The sequence below is a fragment of the Cricetulus griseus genome, assembly GCF_003668045.3.
Source record: "Cricetulus griseus strain 17A/GY chromosome 1 unlocalized genomic scaffold, alternate assembly CriGri-PICRH-1.0 chr1_0, whole genome shotgun sequence".
Lineage (NCBI taxonomy): Eukaryota > Metazoa > Chordata > Mammalia > Rodentia > Cricetidae > Cricetulus > Cricetulus griseus.
Genome location: NW_023276806.1, coordinates 248,319,293 through 248,335,807, shown reverse-complemented (window position 1 = coordinate 248,335,807; position 16,515 = coordinate 248,319,293). Strand labels below are relative to the sequence as shown.

Genomic DNA, 16,515 nt, shown 5'->3' with positions numbered 1-16,515 from the left:
TGTTGGCATTTGGAGTTTCCTGTGGGGTTGACATGGCGGGGGATCCAGTGTGCAAGCCAGGCTGGAGGCCCTACGACACACAGCTATTTGGGCTCTGGCAGCCTCAGGGACACTAAAAACACCCAAAGAGCTCACCCAAGGCCTGGGCCAACTGTACCTCACCTGAAAGACAGGGTCATAACCCTGGGGTACTCAGAGAGCCTCCAACCAACGGTGGAGTAAAACTCCCCAAGGGGCAGGTATGAGCGGGACAGCTCAAGGGGTACAGTCCCCATAGGGTGAGGACCTGAGTTTGAATTCCAGGAGCCTACATAAATAGCCATGTATGGCTATGCACAGCTGTAACACCAGCACTAGGGGCAGATATCAGAGGATCCCTGAGCCTCGCCAGCCAGCCGCCCAGACAGCTGGACAGCTCTGGACTCACAGAGACTGTACCTCAAAAACTAAGGTGGGGACCAATAAAGAAAGACCCTGTATGGCTTCTGGCCTCCATGTGCACACACACGAAATTACCAGGTTGAGCACAAAGAGAGGGCCCAAGGAGGCCCAGGGAACCTGAGGATCTCCAGGCAGTTTATGGCTGCTGGGGGGAGAGGTATTATCCTTAGTGTCACAGCCACTGGAACAGCATCTGTGCTCCTGTATAGACCCTAATTAACTCAGTGGGTCACAAAGAACAAAAGGAGAAAAGGAGGGAGAGGAAGAGGGGGAAGGAGGGAGGGAAGCCAGGTAGCATACATAGATGGAGTGCCTAGAACAGGTCAGAGCTGAGGTCCAGGGACGAAGCTGCTCCCCAGTATCCCACTGTGTGCCAAGGCCCTGGGCTTCAACAAGCCAAAGAAAAGAGAAAGGCTGGGCACAGCTCAGAGTGTAGATATATGAGACTTTGTCTCAGAGCAGCAACAACAATAAAAACAATTTTGTGAATTGTTATATCTGATTTGTAAATCCAGGTGCCAAGGGTAGGAATGAGAAACTGTGACTTATGCTGGCCTAAGTGACATTCTGTCCCCATTGCCCACTAATGTTGATCTCAGGACAGACTACCCTGTCCAGTGTGAGGTTGCTTGGTGACTCTGAGCCCCCTCTCCTGGTCTGGCCTGCTTGCTTGGTGTGTCACCTTCTTGGGGGACACTCAGTGGAGGCTGGGACCACACAGAAGCATCAGGTGAGGTTTTCTGGGAGTTCCAGGACACCTGCATGTCATTTGGGAGGGGCCAGGAACCTCTATGCCCTCCTGGTCAAAAGCCCTCTGATGAAACCAGCAACTGTGCTGTCTTTGTGGACAGGCCCTGGAGCCACCTGTGCTGTTCTGAGCCTTTGCCCTCTAAAACCTAGTCACTTATGCCTAAGGCAGCACATTCCTTGGGCAAAGGCCAAAGGACACTTGTCTGGGGATGAGAAGACTGCACACTAAGGCTCCTGTGTTTTCTTTTTTTGTTTGTTTTGTTTTTACTGAGACAGGATTTCATGTAGCCCAGGCCAGCCTCAAACTCATCTTCCTGAGTCTGAGATGAGAGGTGTGTGTCACTGTGCCCAAGGAACCCCGTGTATCAGGTCACACTTCAACCACACCAAAGCAGCATCTCTCTGGTTCTCTCCCCCACGGCTGTGCTCCAGGCTGGACGATGTGTGAGCTTCTGGAAGGTTCCCCTGTCCCTTACCTTCCTTCTCAGCACACTAGTGCTGATTACAGATGAGCGCTTCTGTATCTGGCTTTTACATGTGTCCTGGGATTTAAACTCAGGTCTTTCACAGCAATCACTTCTATCCTCTGAGCCATCTCCCTGCCTGTCTGTACCCCCCCCCCAATTCTCTAAACAATGCTGGCACTGGCCTTTAATTATATATTTGTGGGAGGGTTCCTGCAGATGCCTGAGGTCAGAACATGGCATTCTGACCCCCAACTGCAGTTAGTGCAGGTGGCTGTGAGCCATCATGTGGGTGCTGGGAATCGAACCCATGTCCTGTGGAAGAGCATCTCTCCACCCAGGTGGGTTTGGGGGTGTTGTGTGTGCAGCTATCCAAAACCCTGTTTTCAACCCCTGGATGTGGAATAGACACAGATGTCCTGGTGCGTAGATGACACATGCTTTAAGTTCCTAGTCTGAGTTCATCATTTCCCTGAAAACTAAGCATCGAGTTGGGGCTGTTTGATATCCTGCTTGGCATCAGTCAGACCCTCCCTGGAGGCCTGGAGCAAAAGGAACTCCAGGACACGCCTCCACCAGCACCCACCATCTGGAACACTCGGAACACCCTGAGGAAACAGGACAAGTGCAGCCTGTGGCTCGGGCCTCAGGGCCTCAGCCAGGACTGCCTGTGACAGTTTGTGACAGATCACGAGCCTTGGCGAGAAGAGAACTAAGGGCCACACTTCACTCCCTCCATTCCTGGCGTGGCCCCGAGTGCCTTTACTCACTCGGCCATCTCATAGACCCTACCTTTTGTTCATTTTTTATTTTGTGTTATTTTTGTGACAGCTTCTCACTATGTAGCCCTGGCTGGTCCAGAACTTGTTATGTAGATCAGGCTGGCCTTGAACTCAGAACTCAAAGATCCACCCGGCTCTGCCTCTCAAGTGTTAGTATTAAAGACATGGCCACCACTTCCATCCCCTGCTCTTTCCTTTCTTTCTCCCCTCCCTTTCTGTTTTCAGAAGTGTTTCTGTTACACAGACCAGGTTAGCCTCAAACTTGGAGCAATGCCCCTGCCGTTGTTCCAAAGGCTGGGGAACATGATGTGCCCCCCACCCAGGCATTGCTGAAACTGTTGGTTTGTTTGTTACTTTTGGCTCTGGTAATGCTGAGGCACTTTAGACAATAATAGTGCCTCTTTCCTATGCACTGGGATTAGGTATGCTGTGTTCACTGAAAGATGGCTTCCGTGGGGCACTTTCATACACACCTGACAAATTTCCCTCATGTTCCTTCTCTTCCCCAGCCCTTCTCCGGCCCTCCCCCTCCCTCTCTCCTTGCCTCCTTCCTTTTTTTCTTTCCCGGGATTCCCTGAGTGTACTGAGCTTTGCCTACAGGAGCAGACACTACCCCAGGCTACTCCATAGGAGAAAACACCGGTCACAGCCCTGATCTGCCTACAAGTCCTCAGGGAGGGGCCAGGCCTCTTAGGCCTCCCTAACAGGGTGCTGCCTGTCCTGGTTCAGGGATCCCAGCTGCTATGACTTCCTGAGTGCCAGGTCCCATCATGCCCCATAGCTCTGCACACTCCCTCAGGCTTGGGCAGTCTCTGCCCGCTCGCTCCTTCCAGGTTGTTCCTGGAGCCCTGGGAGCTGGGGTGGGGTGAGGGACAGGTGCCCTGTTTAAGGCTGCGTCCTCCATGCTCTCATCATCAGCTCTGAGTCTGCAGTCACCAACACCGCCGCAAAAGAAGCTTGTTTGCCCACAGCTGCCTGAGGTGGCGGCCATGGCTCATCTATGGACATCAACATGTTTTTTTGGGAGCACAACGTCCCTCTCGCCTCTGTGTATGTGCTGGGATGACAGGTACGCTGGTCTTATGTCAACTTGACACACAAACTAGAGTTTTCTGAAAGGAGGGAACCCCAATTGAGAAGATGCCTCCACAAAATCTTGACGTAAGGCATTTTTCTTTTTTCTTTTTCTTTCTTTTTTTCCTTTCCTTTTTCTTTTTGAGACAGGGTTTCTCTGTGTAGCCCTGGCCGTCCTGGCACTCGCTCTGTAGACGAAGCTGGCTTTGAACTCACAGAGATCCGCCCGTCTCTGCCTCCTGAGTGCTGTGATTAAAGGTGTGCGCCACCACCCGGTATAGCCAGTAATTCTTTATTGCATCGTTCACTCGAGTTTGGAACCCTCCCTCTCCACTTGGAAGAAGCCACATAGAAGCACACTTGCTCCTGAGCGCCTCAGCGGCAGCGGCCCAGGACACACGTGCTGCCTCTGTTGAAGCTCTGCCCCGCATTTTGTCTGTGAGCTGTAGGTGCAAAGAGATGAGGGTTGTGGGGCGTTTATTGAGGCTATTATCAGGTTTCTCCCTGGTCAGCCAGCACACAAGTCTGGCCAGTCAGAGAACGCCCCTATGACCTCTCTAAAGGAAAACGTGGGAGAAGCTCATGAGTCAGCAGGACAGGGGCTTAGAACCCTCCAGTGAGGGGGCCCGGGGTGGGGCTCAGGGGTGGAGTGACAGCTTAGAATCCCCTTAGAGAAGGGCTGGAGGCGTGGCTCAGGGGTGGAGTGACAGCTTAGAATCCCCTAGAGAAGGGCTGGGGGCGTGGCTCAGGGGTGGAGTGACAGCTTAGAATCCCCTAGAGAAGGGCTGGGGGCGTGGCTTATCTGTGAAGCCCTCGGTTTCATCCAGGTTGTCAAGGAAAAAAAGAACAGAAAAAAAGGGGAATTATGCACTCCCAGCACTCGGGAGGCAGAGGCAGGCGGGTCTCTGTGAGTTCGAGGCCAGCCTGGTCTCCAGAGCAGCGCCAGGATAGGCTCCAAAGCTACACAGAGAAACCTTGTCTCAAAAAACAAAACAAAACAAAAGGTGGGGGGGAGATTATCTAACCAAAACTGAAGTGACGCAGTTGCGCCACACGGGGCGCCCAAGCACAGGTCTCAAGCTTGAAAGAAAGGGAGTTTTGGAAATGGGCAAAGAAGAGTGCTCAGAGAAAAGTCTAGAAAAGGCTCAAAAGCGTGGCACAGCCTGCGATTTCCTGCCTACTTCCTCCTCCACACTGAGGCGCTGTCCTGCGTAGCCTTAGGGCAGCTTTGCCCTGGTCCCTTCACCCTCGTGACCCGGCGAGCTTCCCGGCAGCACCTCAGGTTCAAGGCTGGATCTGAGGAGCTCGCCGAGGCTCCTCTTGAAGGGTGACTCCAGCTTTGAGGAATTCGCCAGGCCTGCTGTTGGGGTGCAAGGCCCCATGCTGGGACGCTCCTTCCCTGGGTGTCTGAGATCCTGACCCCCACAGGTGACGTCACGCACCCTTTGGTGCCGGCTTAGAGCAGGCCGTCCCTAAGGGAAGGAAGAAATGCTATTGAGGACAGTCACCGAGAGCAGCCTATTCTTGAGTGTGGCCGATGATGGCCTCCGCCTCCTCAGTGTCGAGGTGGCTGGCGATCGCGCACCACAGTGCTCAACCGCCCTGGTCCAGGCTGGCCCTCACTCACAGAGCCGGAGAGCGGGGCTGGGGAGCGCGTCCCTGGGTAAAGCAGCTGTGCTGCTCGGGAAGGCTCATTCCCAGCAGCCAGAAATCAAACAGAAATGAAAGAAGGGCGGGGGGGGGGCTGTGGGGCGAAGTGCTTTCTGGCAAGCACACATTGTGCAGCGTGCGGTCGCGGGGCGCAGACCTTCAATCACAGCACGCCTGACGGAGAGGCCAGCCAGCCCGGACAGCCCGGACAGCCCGAGCTACACAGGGAAACACAGGGAAACCCTGTCTGCAAAAAGCAAAGGCAACAGCAGTGTCCTGAGCAAGAAGGAACATACGTACATACATGCATGCGTGCATACATACAAGAATGCATGCATACATACATGCATACACACATACATACGTGCCTACATACATGCATACACACACATACATACGTGCATACATACACATACATACGTGCATACATACATGCATACACACACACATATATAGTGCATACATACATGCATACACACACACATACATAGTGCATACATACACATACATAGTGCATACATACATGCATACACACACACATATATAGTGCATACATACATGCATACACACACACATACATAGTGCATACATACATACATACACACACACATGCATACACGCATGCATACATACACACATACACACGTGCATACAGTTTGCTGAGGGTCATCACACAAGGCCCCAGTCTCAATTCTTAACGAGGGCCCTGAGCCTGTGTCCCCAAGGCCGTCGTCGCTTGTGCCCAGCAGAAGGCCGGATCCCAGGGAGACGAGGTGGCTGCAGGTGTGCAGCGGGCGTCATGGGGTCTGGTCTTGTGGCGTGTCGTGGGGCTCCTGACCAGGCTGTGTTTACAGCCTTCCCACGCTCATTACGCGCGGCTGAGGACCACCAGCCTGTCTCAGACACAGGTCCGTCTTCACCTCCCGCGGCCGTCCGCGCTCAGGCACGGGAGCCGGCACTAACCACCTTCGCCCACGAGGTGGCGCCGCACCAGACCCAGCGGCGCACGGCTGCGCACGCGCCGTTTCCCATCATACACCTGGAGCGGGCACGAGGCGCGCCGCGGCCTTTTGCGTCTCTCCGGCCGCACTTTACGGCCGCCCCTGAATCCCACGGTGCGAATCCGGCGCGCCGAGCCGTCGCGCTCCGCAGGCACCGCCCTCCTCCGCGCCAATTGGGCGAGCGTCCCTCGAGCCCCTCTCTGATTGGCCGCAGCCTCTGTCAGTCCCCGCAGGCTAGTGGCGCGCAGCGAGCCGCCGGCGGGAGCGCGAGAGGCTGTGCAGCGGCGGAAGTGTCTCCAGAGGAAGATGGTGAGGGCCGCGGGGAGGGGGCGCGCGCGGGAGCCGCCGGGACCGCCGGCGACAGGGGCCGCTGCAGGCCCCGGCCGCGGCCGTCGGGGATTTATCCCGGGAGGGACACATGGTTTGCGAACCGAAGAGGGACAATGGTCGCTTCCGGGTTTTGTCGCCCTCATTGATAGGAATACTGCACTTCCGGGAAGTGGGCGGGCCTGAGGCCTCACGTGGGCTCCTGTGGCCCGCTTGTCTCTCTTTTTTGTTTGCTTGGTTTTCCGAGACAGGGTTTCTCTGTGGCTTTGGAGCCTATCCTGGCACTCGCTCTGGAGACCAGGCTGGCCTCGAACTCACAGAGATCCGCCTGCCTCTGCCTCCCGAGTGCTGGGATTGAAGGCTGCGCCACCAACGCCCGGCTGACTTTTATCTGGTGTCTGGCTGTAGCTGCCTACGCCATTTGCTGCAAATCCAGCACAGATGGAGTCACGTTTCTTCCTGGGACGCTCAGCGTGTCCTGCTCGGAAGGAAGGAAGTGCTTTCCTCTGGTTCACGCTCAGCTCCCGAGCCCTGGGGCTCCTACAGACTTCACATGGTGGCGAAGAGAAGGGCGGGTCTCCATCTCAGTTCTTGATGGTAGCATGTTCGGTTTTGTACTGGTTTCTAAAACTGGACATCACGTAGCCCAGGCTAGCCTCGAACTCCTGATCCTCCTCCCTCGGTCTCTGGAGTGTGGAGAAGACCCGTGTGCATCTGCACACCCGTCTCGTAGCTCCCACGATGGTCCTGAACTCCCTTTGTAGGCGAGGATGATCCTGAGTTTCTGATCCTGCCTTCACTCCAACGTGCTGGGTTGGCAGGCAGGTTGCCTGGTTTGTGTGGTGCCAGATCCCACAGTAAGCAAGCGCTCCCCACATTCTGAACCCTCAAGACTTAATCTATTCCCACCACATAGCACCCTCCCAGGCCCTGAGCCCTGGCCTTCCTGGAAGGTCGCCAAACCGTGGCGTCCAGGGCGGGCCACCCACCTCTTCAACCACACAGAGACACTCCCAGATCTCCTGGGTCAGTCTGGGACAGGAATGTTCCCGCTGAGCATTCCTGAACTCAGAGCCCTTGGCTTTGGGCCTCCACCCACCTCATCTACACAGTACCCCGGGGTCTGGAGGATGGCCAAGAAGGGATTTCCTTTGCTGAAACTGACTCTTTCAGTGGGAGGTGCTGGGACTGGAGCCTAGAACCGGTGGCTGTGACACCTGCAGGTGCTCTGTGTGAGCTACAATACACCCCTCCCAAAGACAGTGGCCGTATGGGTGCCTTGCCCACCCTGACCCATGTCACTGTGTGAGGGCGCACGTACCTGTGTGTGTGAGCACGTGGGTCTGTGTGTGTGTGCTCGAGCATAGGCAAGAGCCCTTACGGTAACCCAGGCTTCCCAGCCACAGCACTGACTCAGGAGCCCCGCTTCCATTCACATCTCCTTTTCGGTTTGGACCCTCACCCCACATGGCCCTCGAGGGCCACCACAGCCTTTCAGGGTGCGGCTGGACAGGATGCACCTGTGCCGGGTGCCCCTGCTGTCAGTGTCCCCACCCCTGTGTGTTTACTGCCCCTCTTAGCCACAGCAGCACCCACACCCATCTCCTGTCTAGCCGGGGAGACTGGTGCTAATCACCCCGTAATTACAGAGCAGCCTCTGCTGCGCTGGGTGGAAACAAGGTGGCCATTAGGGCCTGCTCAGCTGCACTGGGCAAGGAAAGTCTGGGGAAGAGCACCCTAGGCAGTGGTTGGGGTCCTGGTGGGAGGGACAAAAGTTCAACAGTAGGATGGGTCTCATTATGGCTGCCTGGTAGCCAGCTCCCAGCCTGGGCTGGGCCATAGCAGCTCCAGGAGAGCTGTGCGCCTGCCCCTTTGACTGTTCAGTTTGTCCTTTATTAAGACAGAGTCCTCATAATGTCCCAGACTGGCTTCACACTGTAGCCAGGAATGATGGTGCTCCTGTCTCCTTGGAGCTTACCCATAGGCTGCCATGTTGCAGCTCTTATTTATTTATTTGAGGATCAGCCTGGACACCCTTGTCAGTAACCACCAAAGCCTCCTGCCTTTCCAGGAAGCCTCTACAGGAAGTGGGCTCGAGCCTCATCTCCTGCTACCAAGCCTCCCCAGCTCTTCTCAGGAAGGGTCATGGGCTGCAGGGTCCCCTGATCCTCTCAGGACCCAAAGTCACTGTGCTGCACATGATGGCTCCTGAGGAGTCTGGGGCTCTTGTTTTCTTTGTCTTTTGAGATGAGGGCTCAGTATGTAATGTAACCCTGGCTGGCCTGGAACTCATAGAGATCATCTGCCTCTGCCTCTCAATGCTAGGGTTAAGCATGCGTGCCCTCATGCCCAGCTGTGTTTTGGTTTTTGTTGAGAGTTTTGGTTACAGGCTGACCTCAAACTAGCTGAGGATCATCCAGAACTACTGATTCTCCTGCCTCAGCCTTCTTGGTACTAAGGGTGACAAGTGTACAGTGCCGCACCTCGTTTATGTTGGTTTTTGTGGGACTGGGCTGGAAGGTAGAGTGTTACTAGCTGCTCTGTCACCACGTCCTTCCGCAGCCCTCAGCCCTTCCACTTGGGCCCCAGCCCGTGCCCCAGGCCAAGGGACAAGGCCTCCTCTGTGTTTTCAGGGATTCCTTCCCCACTGGGTTTAAAACCCTTGGCCTTATCCCCAGCACAGTGGAAGCAGAAATCCCAGGCACTAGTGTAGCCCTGGGGTTCAGAAGGCTGCAGCCTACCAACTGTTCAGTTTGTCCTTTATTAAGACAGAGTCCTCATAATGTCCCAGACTGGCTTCTAGTTAGGGAACAAGCTTGTTTCACATGTAAGTCCCTTTCACAAGACTGTCCCAGGAATCCAGCCAGTTAAATAACCCACTAGGGTGCTACCTCTAGACATGGAGGGCCACACTCCATCCTGTGGTTTAGGTGGCAGGAATTGTGGAGAAATGACCAAAATGGTCCAGGCAAGTCTGGGTGGTTGCCACCTGCAGGAGGGGACAGTGTGAGGTCACGGGTGACTTCCGCAGTCTTGTCCGGTGGGGGTAACTTCGCCCATGGAATTGTTGGTGCATCAGGGACACTCACCTGATATTTGCCTTGCAGCTTCCCTTGTCGCTGCTCAAGACGGCGCAGAATCACCCCATGGTGAGTACACCCATTCTGGGCCACCTCCTTCGTGTGTCCATACCCAGTCCTTTGCAGTTCGTGCTGGGAGGGCTGGAGAGATGGCTCAGTGGGTGAAGGTGCGTAAAGACCTGAGTTCAATCCCCACATAGTGATGGAAGGAGGGAGCTGACCCCTCCCGTTGTCCTCAGCCCTCCACACTCACTGTCCCTGAGCGCAGACAAAATGACAAATGTAATAAGATGAGTAACAGGTCCAAAAAATGTTTTTTAAAAAAATAACTCCAGGGCAGGGCATTGGTGGCGCACACCTTTAATCCCAGCACTCGGGAGGCAGAGGCAGGCAGAGGCCAGCTTGGGCAGCGTGTGAGACTGAATTTGTTAAAAGAGGCAGGACTGTGACTGCATGGACGGTACGGGCTTGGGTTCCATCCCCAGTACCGAAAGAGCAGTGCTGCCTCTGACCTGTAGTTTGCTTACAGATTTACACAGCTAGGGCTCAACCTGTCTCATTGCAGAACATTCTTACAACTTCAGTCAACGTCATTTCCCTCAGCATCCGTCCCAAGCCCTTCCCATCATCTGGCCGCTATGCCTGCCTTTGCATGTTGAGGGCATTTCTTAGTGAGGAACATGTGGTCTGTCTGTGTCACTCAACACAGTTTTGAGGTTCATCCACTTTTCTTGGCTGTATAACAATCCTTGTGTAGGGTTGAGGGGAGGGAGAGGGAGAAGGGACTTACATGTGAAACAAGCTTGTTCCCTAACTAGAACTAATAAATAAATTAAAAAAAAAAAAACACTCCTTGTTTAGATGACCAGACTGGGCTTGTCCATTGTTTCCTTACTGTCCAGCCTCAGCCTCCAGAGTCCTGGAATGACAGGTGTGTTCCACCATGCCCATCTTGTAAGGAATTTTATTTTGTCTCTATTCATGCACTGTGTTGGAGAACCTGGGGCCTTGCCTGGTCATCACAGCACTTCCCAATGAGTGATACCCCAACCCCTAAAGATTAAGTTTAGCTACTCAAAAGAGTGTAGTTTCAGGACCAGAAGCCAGATGTGTCTGAGGCCTGTGGGGGTGGGGCCAGGCTACCTGGCTCCCAGGGCGGGGCTTGGCTGGGCTGAGCTGCCCACTCTCCTACAGCTGGTGGAGCTGAAGAATGGGGAGACATACAATGGGCACCTGGTGAGCTGTGACAACTGGATGAACATCAACCTTCGAGAGGTGATCTGTACATCGAGGGTGAGTGACCTCACTGGGAGGGTGCACTGCTGGACTGGAGGGACTGCCATCCCTGACACCTCTCTCAAACAGGACGGTGACAAGTTCTGGCGAATGCCTGAGTGCTATATCCGTGGCAGCACCATCAAGTACCTGCGCATCCCTGATGAGATCATTGACATGGTGCGGGAGGAGGCCGCCAAGGGCCGAGGGCGAGGGGGACCACAGCAGCAGAAGCAGCAGAAAGGCCGAGGCATGGGCGGCGCTGGCCGAGGTGGGACCCTGATGAGGTCTGAGGGACACCCCGGAACCCCCTGTTCAGTTTCCATGAGGGTGTGGGCTTCTGTGGGAAGGTGAGGGCATGGGAACCCCAGCCTGGGCCCAGGCCAGGTACAGCCTGGGGTCTTCCTGCAGGCCAGGCCTCAGCCACTGCGTCTTCTCTCACCTGCAGGTGTGTTTGGTGGCCGGGGCCGGGGTGGCATCCCAGGTGCGGGCCGAGGTCAAACGGAGAAGAAGCCTGGGCGGCAAGCAGGCAAGCAGTGAGGGGACACAGCCAAAGCAGAGCCCCGAGCGGTGGGCCAGCTGCCAGCGCCTTTGCATGAAGCCCCCGGCCTTCACTGACTCAGCTTCATGTTGGAGCCACAGGACCAGCACATACCAGGCTGGCCTGTCTCTCCCCAGCCGACTCCACACCTCTTCTGCTATGAAAATAAAGGAAGCATCTGAAGGGCCAGCTGTGCCCTCTGTCACATGCAGCAATTCCAGGAGCACGTGTGTGTATGTGTCTGTCCATCTGTCTCCTGGTCCTGCTAGCAGACGGGAGCGTGGAACGGATCCTGCACTTACAAGGATTAAGTAGGAGGAACAAGAGTTCCAGGCCAGCCTGGGCTATATGACAAAAAGGCCAGGTCTGTGATTACAGCACTGTGAAAGCTGAGGCAGGGGTATGGGGAGGTCAGGGCTAATGATTTGCTCACCTAGTGAAACAGAAGCCTGTAACCCAAGCTCACATCCCAGAGCAGGTGAACAGAACACACTATGGGTTGAACTTCTTTTTTCTTTTTGGTTTTTCGAGACAGGGTTTCTCTGTGGCTTTGGAGGCTGTCCTGGAACTCGCTCTTGTAGATCAGGCTGGTCTCGAACTCACAGAGATCTGTCTGCCTCTGCCTCCCGAGTGCTGGGATTAAAGGCGTGCAGCACCAATGCCCGGCTACATTTATTTTTTCTATGTGTGGGTGTTTGTTTGTGTGTATACGTACCACATGCATGTCTGATGCCCATGAACACCAGAAGATGATGTTGTAGCCCTAGGAAATGGAGTTCCAGCCAGGGGCTGCTGGGGGTGGAACCCAGAGCTCCATGAACACTTGGCAAGTGCTTGCCGACCAAGTGAGCTCTGTCTCCAGTTCCTGTAGGGCCCTGTGCTCAGGGCCCATTTGCCCACACAGTGATGATAAATGTATTTTAGCACACCTTTAATCCCAGCACTTGGGAGGCAGACGCAGGTGGATCTCTTAGAATTCGAGGCCAGCCTGGTCTACAGAACACGTTCCAGGACAGCCAGGGCTACACAGAAAAACCCTGTTTTGAAAAAAAAAAAAAAAAAAAAAAATTAGCCGGGCAGTGGTGGCACGCCTTTAATCCCAGCCCTTGGGAGGCAGAGGCAGGCAGATCTCTGTGAGTTGGAGGCCAGCCTGGTCTACCGAGCGAGTGCCAGGACAGCCTCCAAAGCAATACAGAGAAACCCTGTCTTGAAAAACCAAAAAAAGAAAAAAAATTTTTTCAGGTCAGGTGGCTGTGAGGGTCTGTGCTGTCCTGTGTCTGCTCCCAGCTGGAGCCTGAGTGCCAGCCTGCGAGGTAGCCCTGGCATTGTGGCCTGGTCTTGATGCAATCTACCACAGGGCCACCCCTTCCCTCAGCTGGGTCCAATGTGATACTCTGCCTGGACAGCGCTGTGAGAGTGTGCATTGCGGCAGGCCAGTCACCCTGTTAGACCTGCCTAGGAGTAAGGACTGTGGCAGGTATAGCTCAGCCCATGGGTCCATCCTGTCCTCACACTTCAGATCTGTGAGCCTGGCCTGGTATGGCATGGGCAGGAGGACTGCTGTGAGTTCCAGACTGACTGCTGAGTAAGACCATGCCTCAAACACTATAAACTAAGAAAATCTAGTGTGGGGTTTGTTGTTGAGACAAGGTCTTCCTGTGTAGACCAGGCTGGCCTAGAACTCAGATGCACCTGCCTCTGCTCCCTAAGTGCTAGGATTAAAGGTGTGTGCTACTATGTAGGCCCCTCCTGCTCCCCTGTCTCAGTTTACTGTCCCTTAAGGTCAGGACACAGCACAGCCCTCTCTATCCTGGCCCTTTGGTCTCTTGCTGTCTGAGACCCTGGGCCCTGTGTCCATCACATTCCTGTCCCACCACCACCCTCCTGCAACACCTCAGCTGCCTTTGCATCCTGGGTCATGTGCCCTGGCTCAGGTGCACTAGGTTTCTGTGTTCTTCCCACTGAGTTCCAGGAATCTGGCCTCAGCCCCTCCGTAGAATAAAGGAAACCAGAAGCCAGGGTTAGTTCCTGAAGTCTGGCTTCCCGATCTTTCTGTCTAAGCCAGGCCTGCTGGGCTGGTGGCCACACCCATCATCTGACCTCAGCTGCTCTCCTGTGGGTAGTCCCTCCCACAGGACTCTTGCCTGCAGTCCCCTTGGTTGCTGGGGCCTGAGCTACAGGGTGACTCACCAGGTCCAGGGACTGCAGAGGGGCCACCTTCCATGACAGGTGTCTTCCTACTGTGTTGTCCCTCACAGGCAGACCTCAATAGCATACAGCTTAAGGGGGGGCACCAGGTGCATGGCCACAAACCTTGTAGACACATGGATGTCCCACAGTGGCCCCAAGGCTGGCAGAGCATGCAGGGACTGGCACCCAGCCAACATGGTGAAACCCTTGCCCTGCAGCCCTGCCCTTCCCCAGGGGAAACTGGGACAAGAGGCCAGCCAGCTGAAGAGGCCACCAGAGAAGGGGTTAGATGACATTCAAGACTGGGAAAAGGGAGTCAATGAGATTGCTGGGTGGGTGGAGGTGCTTCCCACCAACCTGACAACCTGAGTTTGACTTCCAGGACCTGCATGGTGGAACGGGAGAACCGGTACCACAGGTCGAACTCTGACCCCCCCCCCCAGGTACCATGGAGAGTCCCAGTACACGTAGGGTGCACAAAGTCCTGGGTTTGATCCTGAGCTTTAGAACTTGGGGTATGGGAGACAGGATTGCAGGGCCTGTTGTCTAAAGAGTTAGTATTCCAGGCCGATGCAAAGGCCCTGTGTCAGCAGACGTGAACTGAGGAGGTGCTGGGGCTCAGCTAGGGTAGAGAATGAGGGGCTCCCCCCTCCACCTTCCATAAGAAAGAAGAGCAAGGGCAGTTTCCCTGTGACCTGGTGGCATGCCTAAGGATGGGTGCCAGAGAGAAGTAGGCTGTTCAAGCCTGCTGCTGGCAGCCCAGGGGCTCTTCCTTGGCCACCTTCCTTCATCAGTTACAGGGACCCAGGCTGGACCTTCCTTCCAACTATGGTCCAGGCCTGCTCAGCTCCGTACCTAATTCCAACTCCACTCCTCCCTGGGACCACAGATGGAGAGATGAAGATTCCAGGGTGATGGGGATGTGTCCCCAGCACATTGAGAAGGTTCCCAGGACCACCCCCAGAGGGTGCCCTTGTTAGCTGCCCAGCAATAGACAGTGGTGGCTGGACAGGCGCACACTTTCAATCCCAGCACTAGAGGCAGGTAGATTTCTGTGAGTGCAAGGCAAGCCTGGGCTACACAGGGAGACCGTCTCTGGAAAAATAACATCACACACACACACACACACACACACACACACACACACACACACACACACACACACACACACACGCAGGCACGCACGCACACCACCACCATCACAAACAAAACCCAGATTGGGTGGTGACCTCTGGGCTCAGCTTCAAGGGCCAAACAAGGAGCCAAGAGCTCTTAAGGCCCAGAGTGGTGAGGCCCTACTCTCCCCAGCTCCCATTCCTAGGGGCTCCGCCTGTGCGGGGGTTGCTGGGCTTCTCAGGGATACACTTGCAAAAAAATAAAATCCTCCCCTGGGAAGGGGTGCGGCTCACTCAGCCTGTGGGGAGGCTTGGGGTTCCCTCCCCTGCACTGCACAACAAAACAAGGCCTCTTGGCCTAGCAACTGTGGCCACACAGGCCTGGAGGTGGTGGGTTAGGTGCCTGAACCACTTCAACCCAACTGTACTTCAGTTTCCTTGCTGTGTAATAACTGTACCTTCACCAGAGTAAGTGCTCAATAAATATATACATGATGTTCTAATCATCCTAGGGCCAGGCTGGTATGCAGCAGGTGATCAATAGGTGCACAGTGAGGGTAAACCACAGGCCTAGCATCAATTGTATGACACAATGACCATCACCCCTAGGACCTGCCTGGTATGCAGCAAGTGCTAAATAATTTGTGTGGTGGGAATGATAAATGCATAATGGCACAGTGGTCACCCTAGGGCCAGCCTGGTATAAAGTAAGCACTAGGTAATTAATGCATGCATTGAGGGCCTCTTAGGGGGCATCCATGTTGTCTACACCTTACTTTTTTTTTTTTTAACCCCTGGCTGTCTCGGAACTCAGAGATCCACCTGTCTCTGCTTCCCAAGTTCTGGGATTAAAGGCCATGGAGAGTCCCAGTACACGTAGGGTGCACAAAGTCCTGGGTTTGATCCTGAGCTTTAGAACTTGGGGTATGGGAGACAGGATTGCAGGGCCTGTTGTCTAAAGAGTTAGTATTCCAGGCCGTCCTGGAATACTTTCCTGTCCTGACCTTACTTTCTACAAGCTATGGAGTCAGTAAAGACCAACTTGTGGCCCACTGAGGACCCAGGCAATTTTGCCATTAGGCTGAGCCTCACTGGGGGCTGCACAAGGCCATTGCTTCCATGTGAGGTCCCACCCAGCAAGCTCCCTCCCTTGGCCCAGCCTCTTCCAAAGCCACCAGGCAGTGACTCATGCCCTCCATCCCATCCCGCCTCTGCTGGAACCAGGCTCCAAAACAGTCACCCAGCCTGCTATGGGAGGGGCCACAGACATACTTCAGGGCTTCGTTCAGTGCCTAAAAATACCAGTGTCCTGCAGCCTCTCCATCGAGCTGCTCTCCCTCCACAGAGCCTTGTCATCCCCTGGAGCAGCCCCATGTGAGGGGTCTTTTTTGAACCTTGTTCTCAGAGACCTCTCAGAGCCAGCTGAGATAGGAGGGCTGGGAGGTCTCAGCTTCCTGGGGTCACTGCAGCCCCAAGGACCCCTGAAATGGGCCCATCTGTTCTCACTAGCTAAGCCCTAGATCTTTCTGGAGGCCTAAGAAAGGTATACAGGGTTAGGGGTAGGGGTGGGTACAATACACAGAGACAAACTGTGCTCCACTCTACGGTGGGATCCTGGCAGGCACAGACCCAGGCTCCCCTGCCAGACAGAGCAGCATGTGCAAAGGCCCTGAGGCCAGCATGAGCCAGGTGGGCGCTGGCCTCAGCCACCACTCAGCAGGTGCCCACTGGGTCAGGCAATGCCCTGCCCCACCTGCTTCTCCCTGAGGGAGGGTGAATCACCCCAGACAGTCTAGTTCAGGGAACCAGCCTCCCTGACCCCAGG

The 16,515-nt window shown here is 55.0% G+C and overlaps 1 protein-coding gene across 4 annotated transcripts; it reads left to right on the top strand.

Moving 5' to 3' along the window:
- The first annotated feature begins 4,839 nt into the window (after window positions 1-4,839).
- Window positions 4,840-11,608, top strand: Lsm4 (LSM4 homolog, U6 small nuclear RNA and mRNA degradation associated). 4 transcript variants are annotated; one of them, XM_035451524.1, is made up of 5 exons: window positions 4,840-4,939; window positions 9,597-9,638; window positions 10,764-10,862; window positions 10,935-11,115; window positions 11,293-11,608. In XM_035451524.1, exons 2-5 carry the CDS (start codon window positions 9,636-9,638, stop codon window positions 11,382-11,384), a joined length of 375 nt encoding a protein of 124 aa, XP_035307415.1. In that variant the 5' UTR covers window positions 4,840-4,939; window positions 9,597-9,635; the 3' UTR covers window positions 11,385-11,608. The 4 variants fall into 4 exon arrangements, with proteins under 4 accessions (XP_035307415.1, XP_027250532.1, XP_027250533.1 ...); XM_027394732.2 differs by lacking the exon at window positions 4,840-4,939 and adding an exon at window positions 6,354-6,471; XM_035451523.1 differs by lacking the exon at window positions 4,840-4,939 and adding an exon at window positions 6,852-7,086.
- Window positions 11,609-16,515: the final 4,907 nt, after the last annotated feature.

Bases quoted from the DNA above. Each gene is read 5' to 3' on its own strand.
- Lsm4 (XM_027394731.2), top strand. From the start codon at position 5,961: ATGGGGTCTGGTCTTGTGGCGTGTCGTGGGGCTCCTGACCAGGCTGTG. The intron at 6,472-9,596 runs GTGAGGGCCGCG...TTTGCCTTGCAG, and splicing joins AGTGTCTCCAGAGGAAGATG to CTTCCCTTGTCGCTGCTCAA. The intron at 9,639-10,763 runs GTGAGTACACCC...ACTCTCCTACAG, and splicing joins CGGCGCAGAATCACCCCATG to CTGGTGGAGCTGAAGAATGG.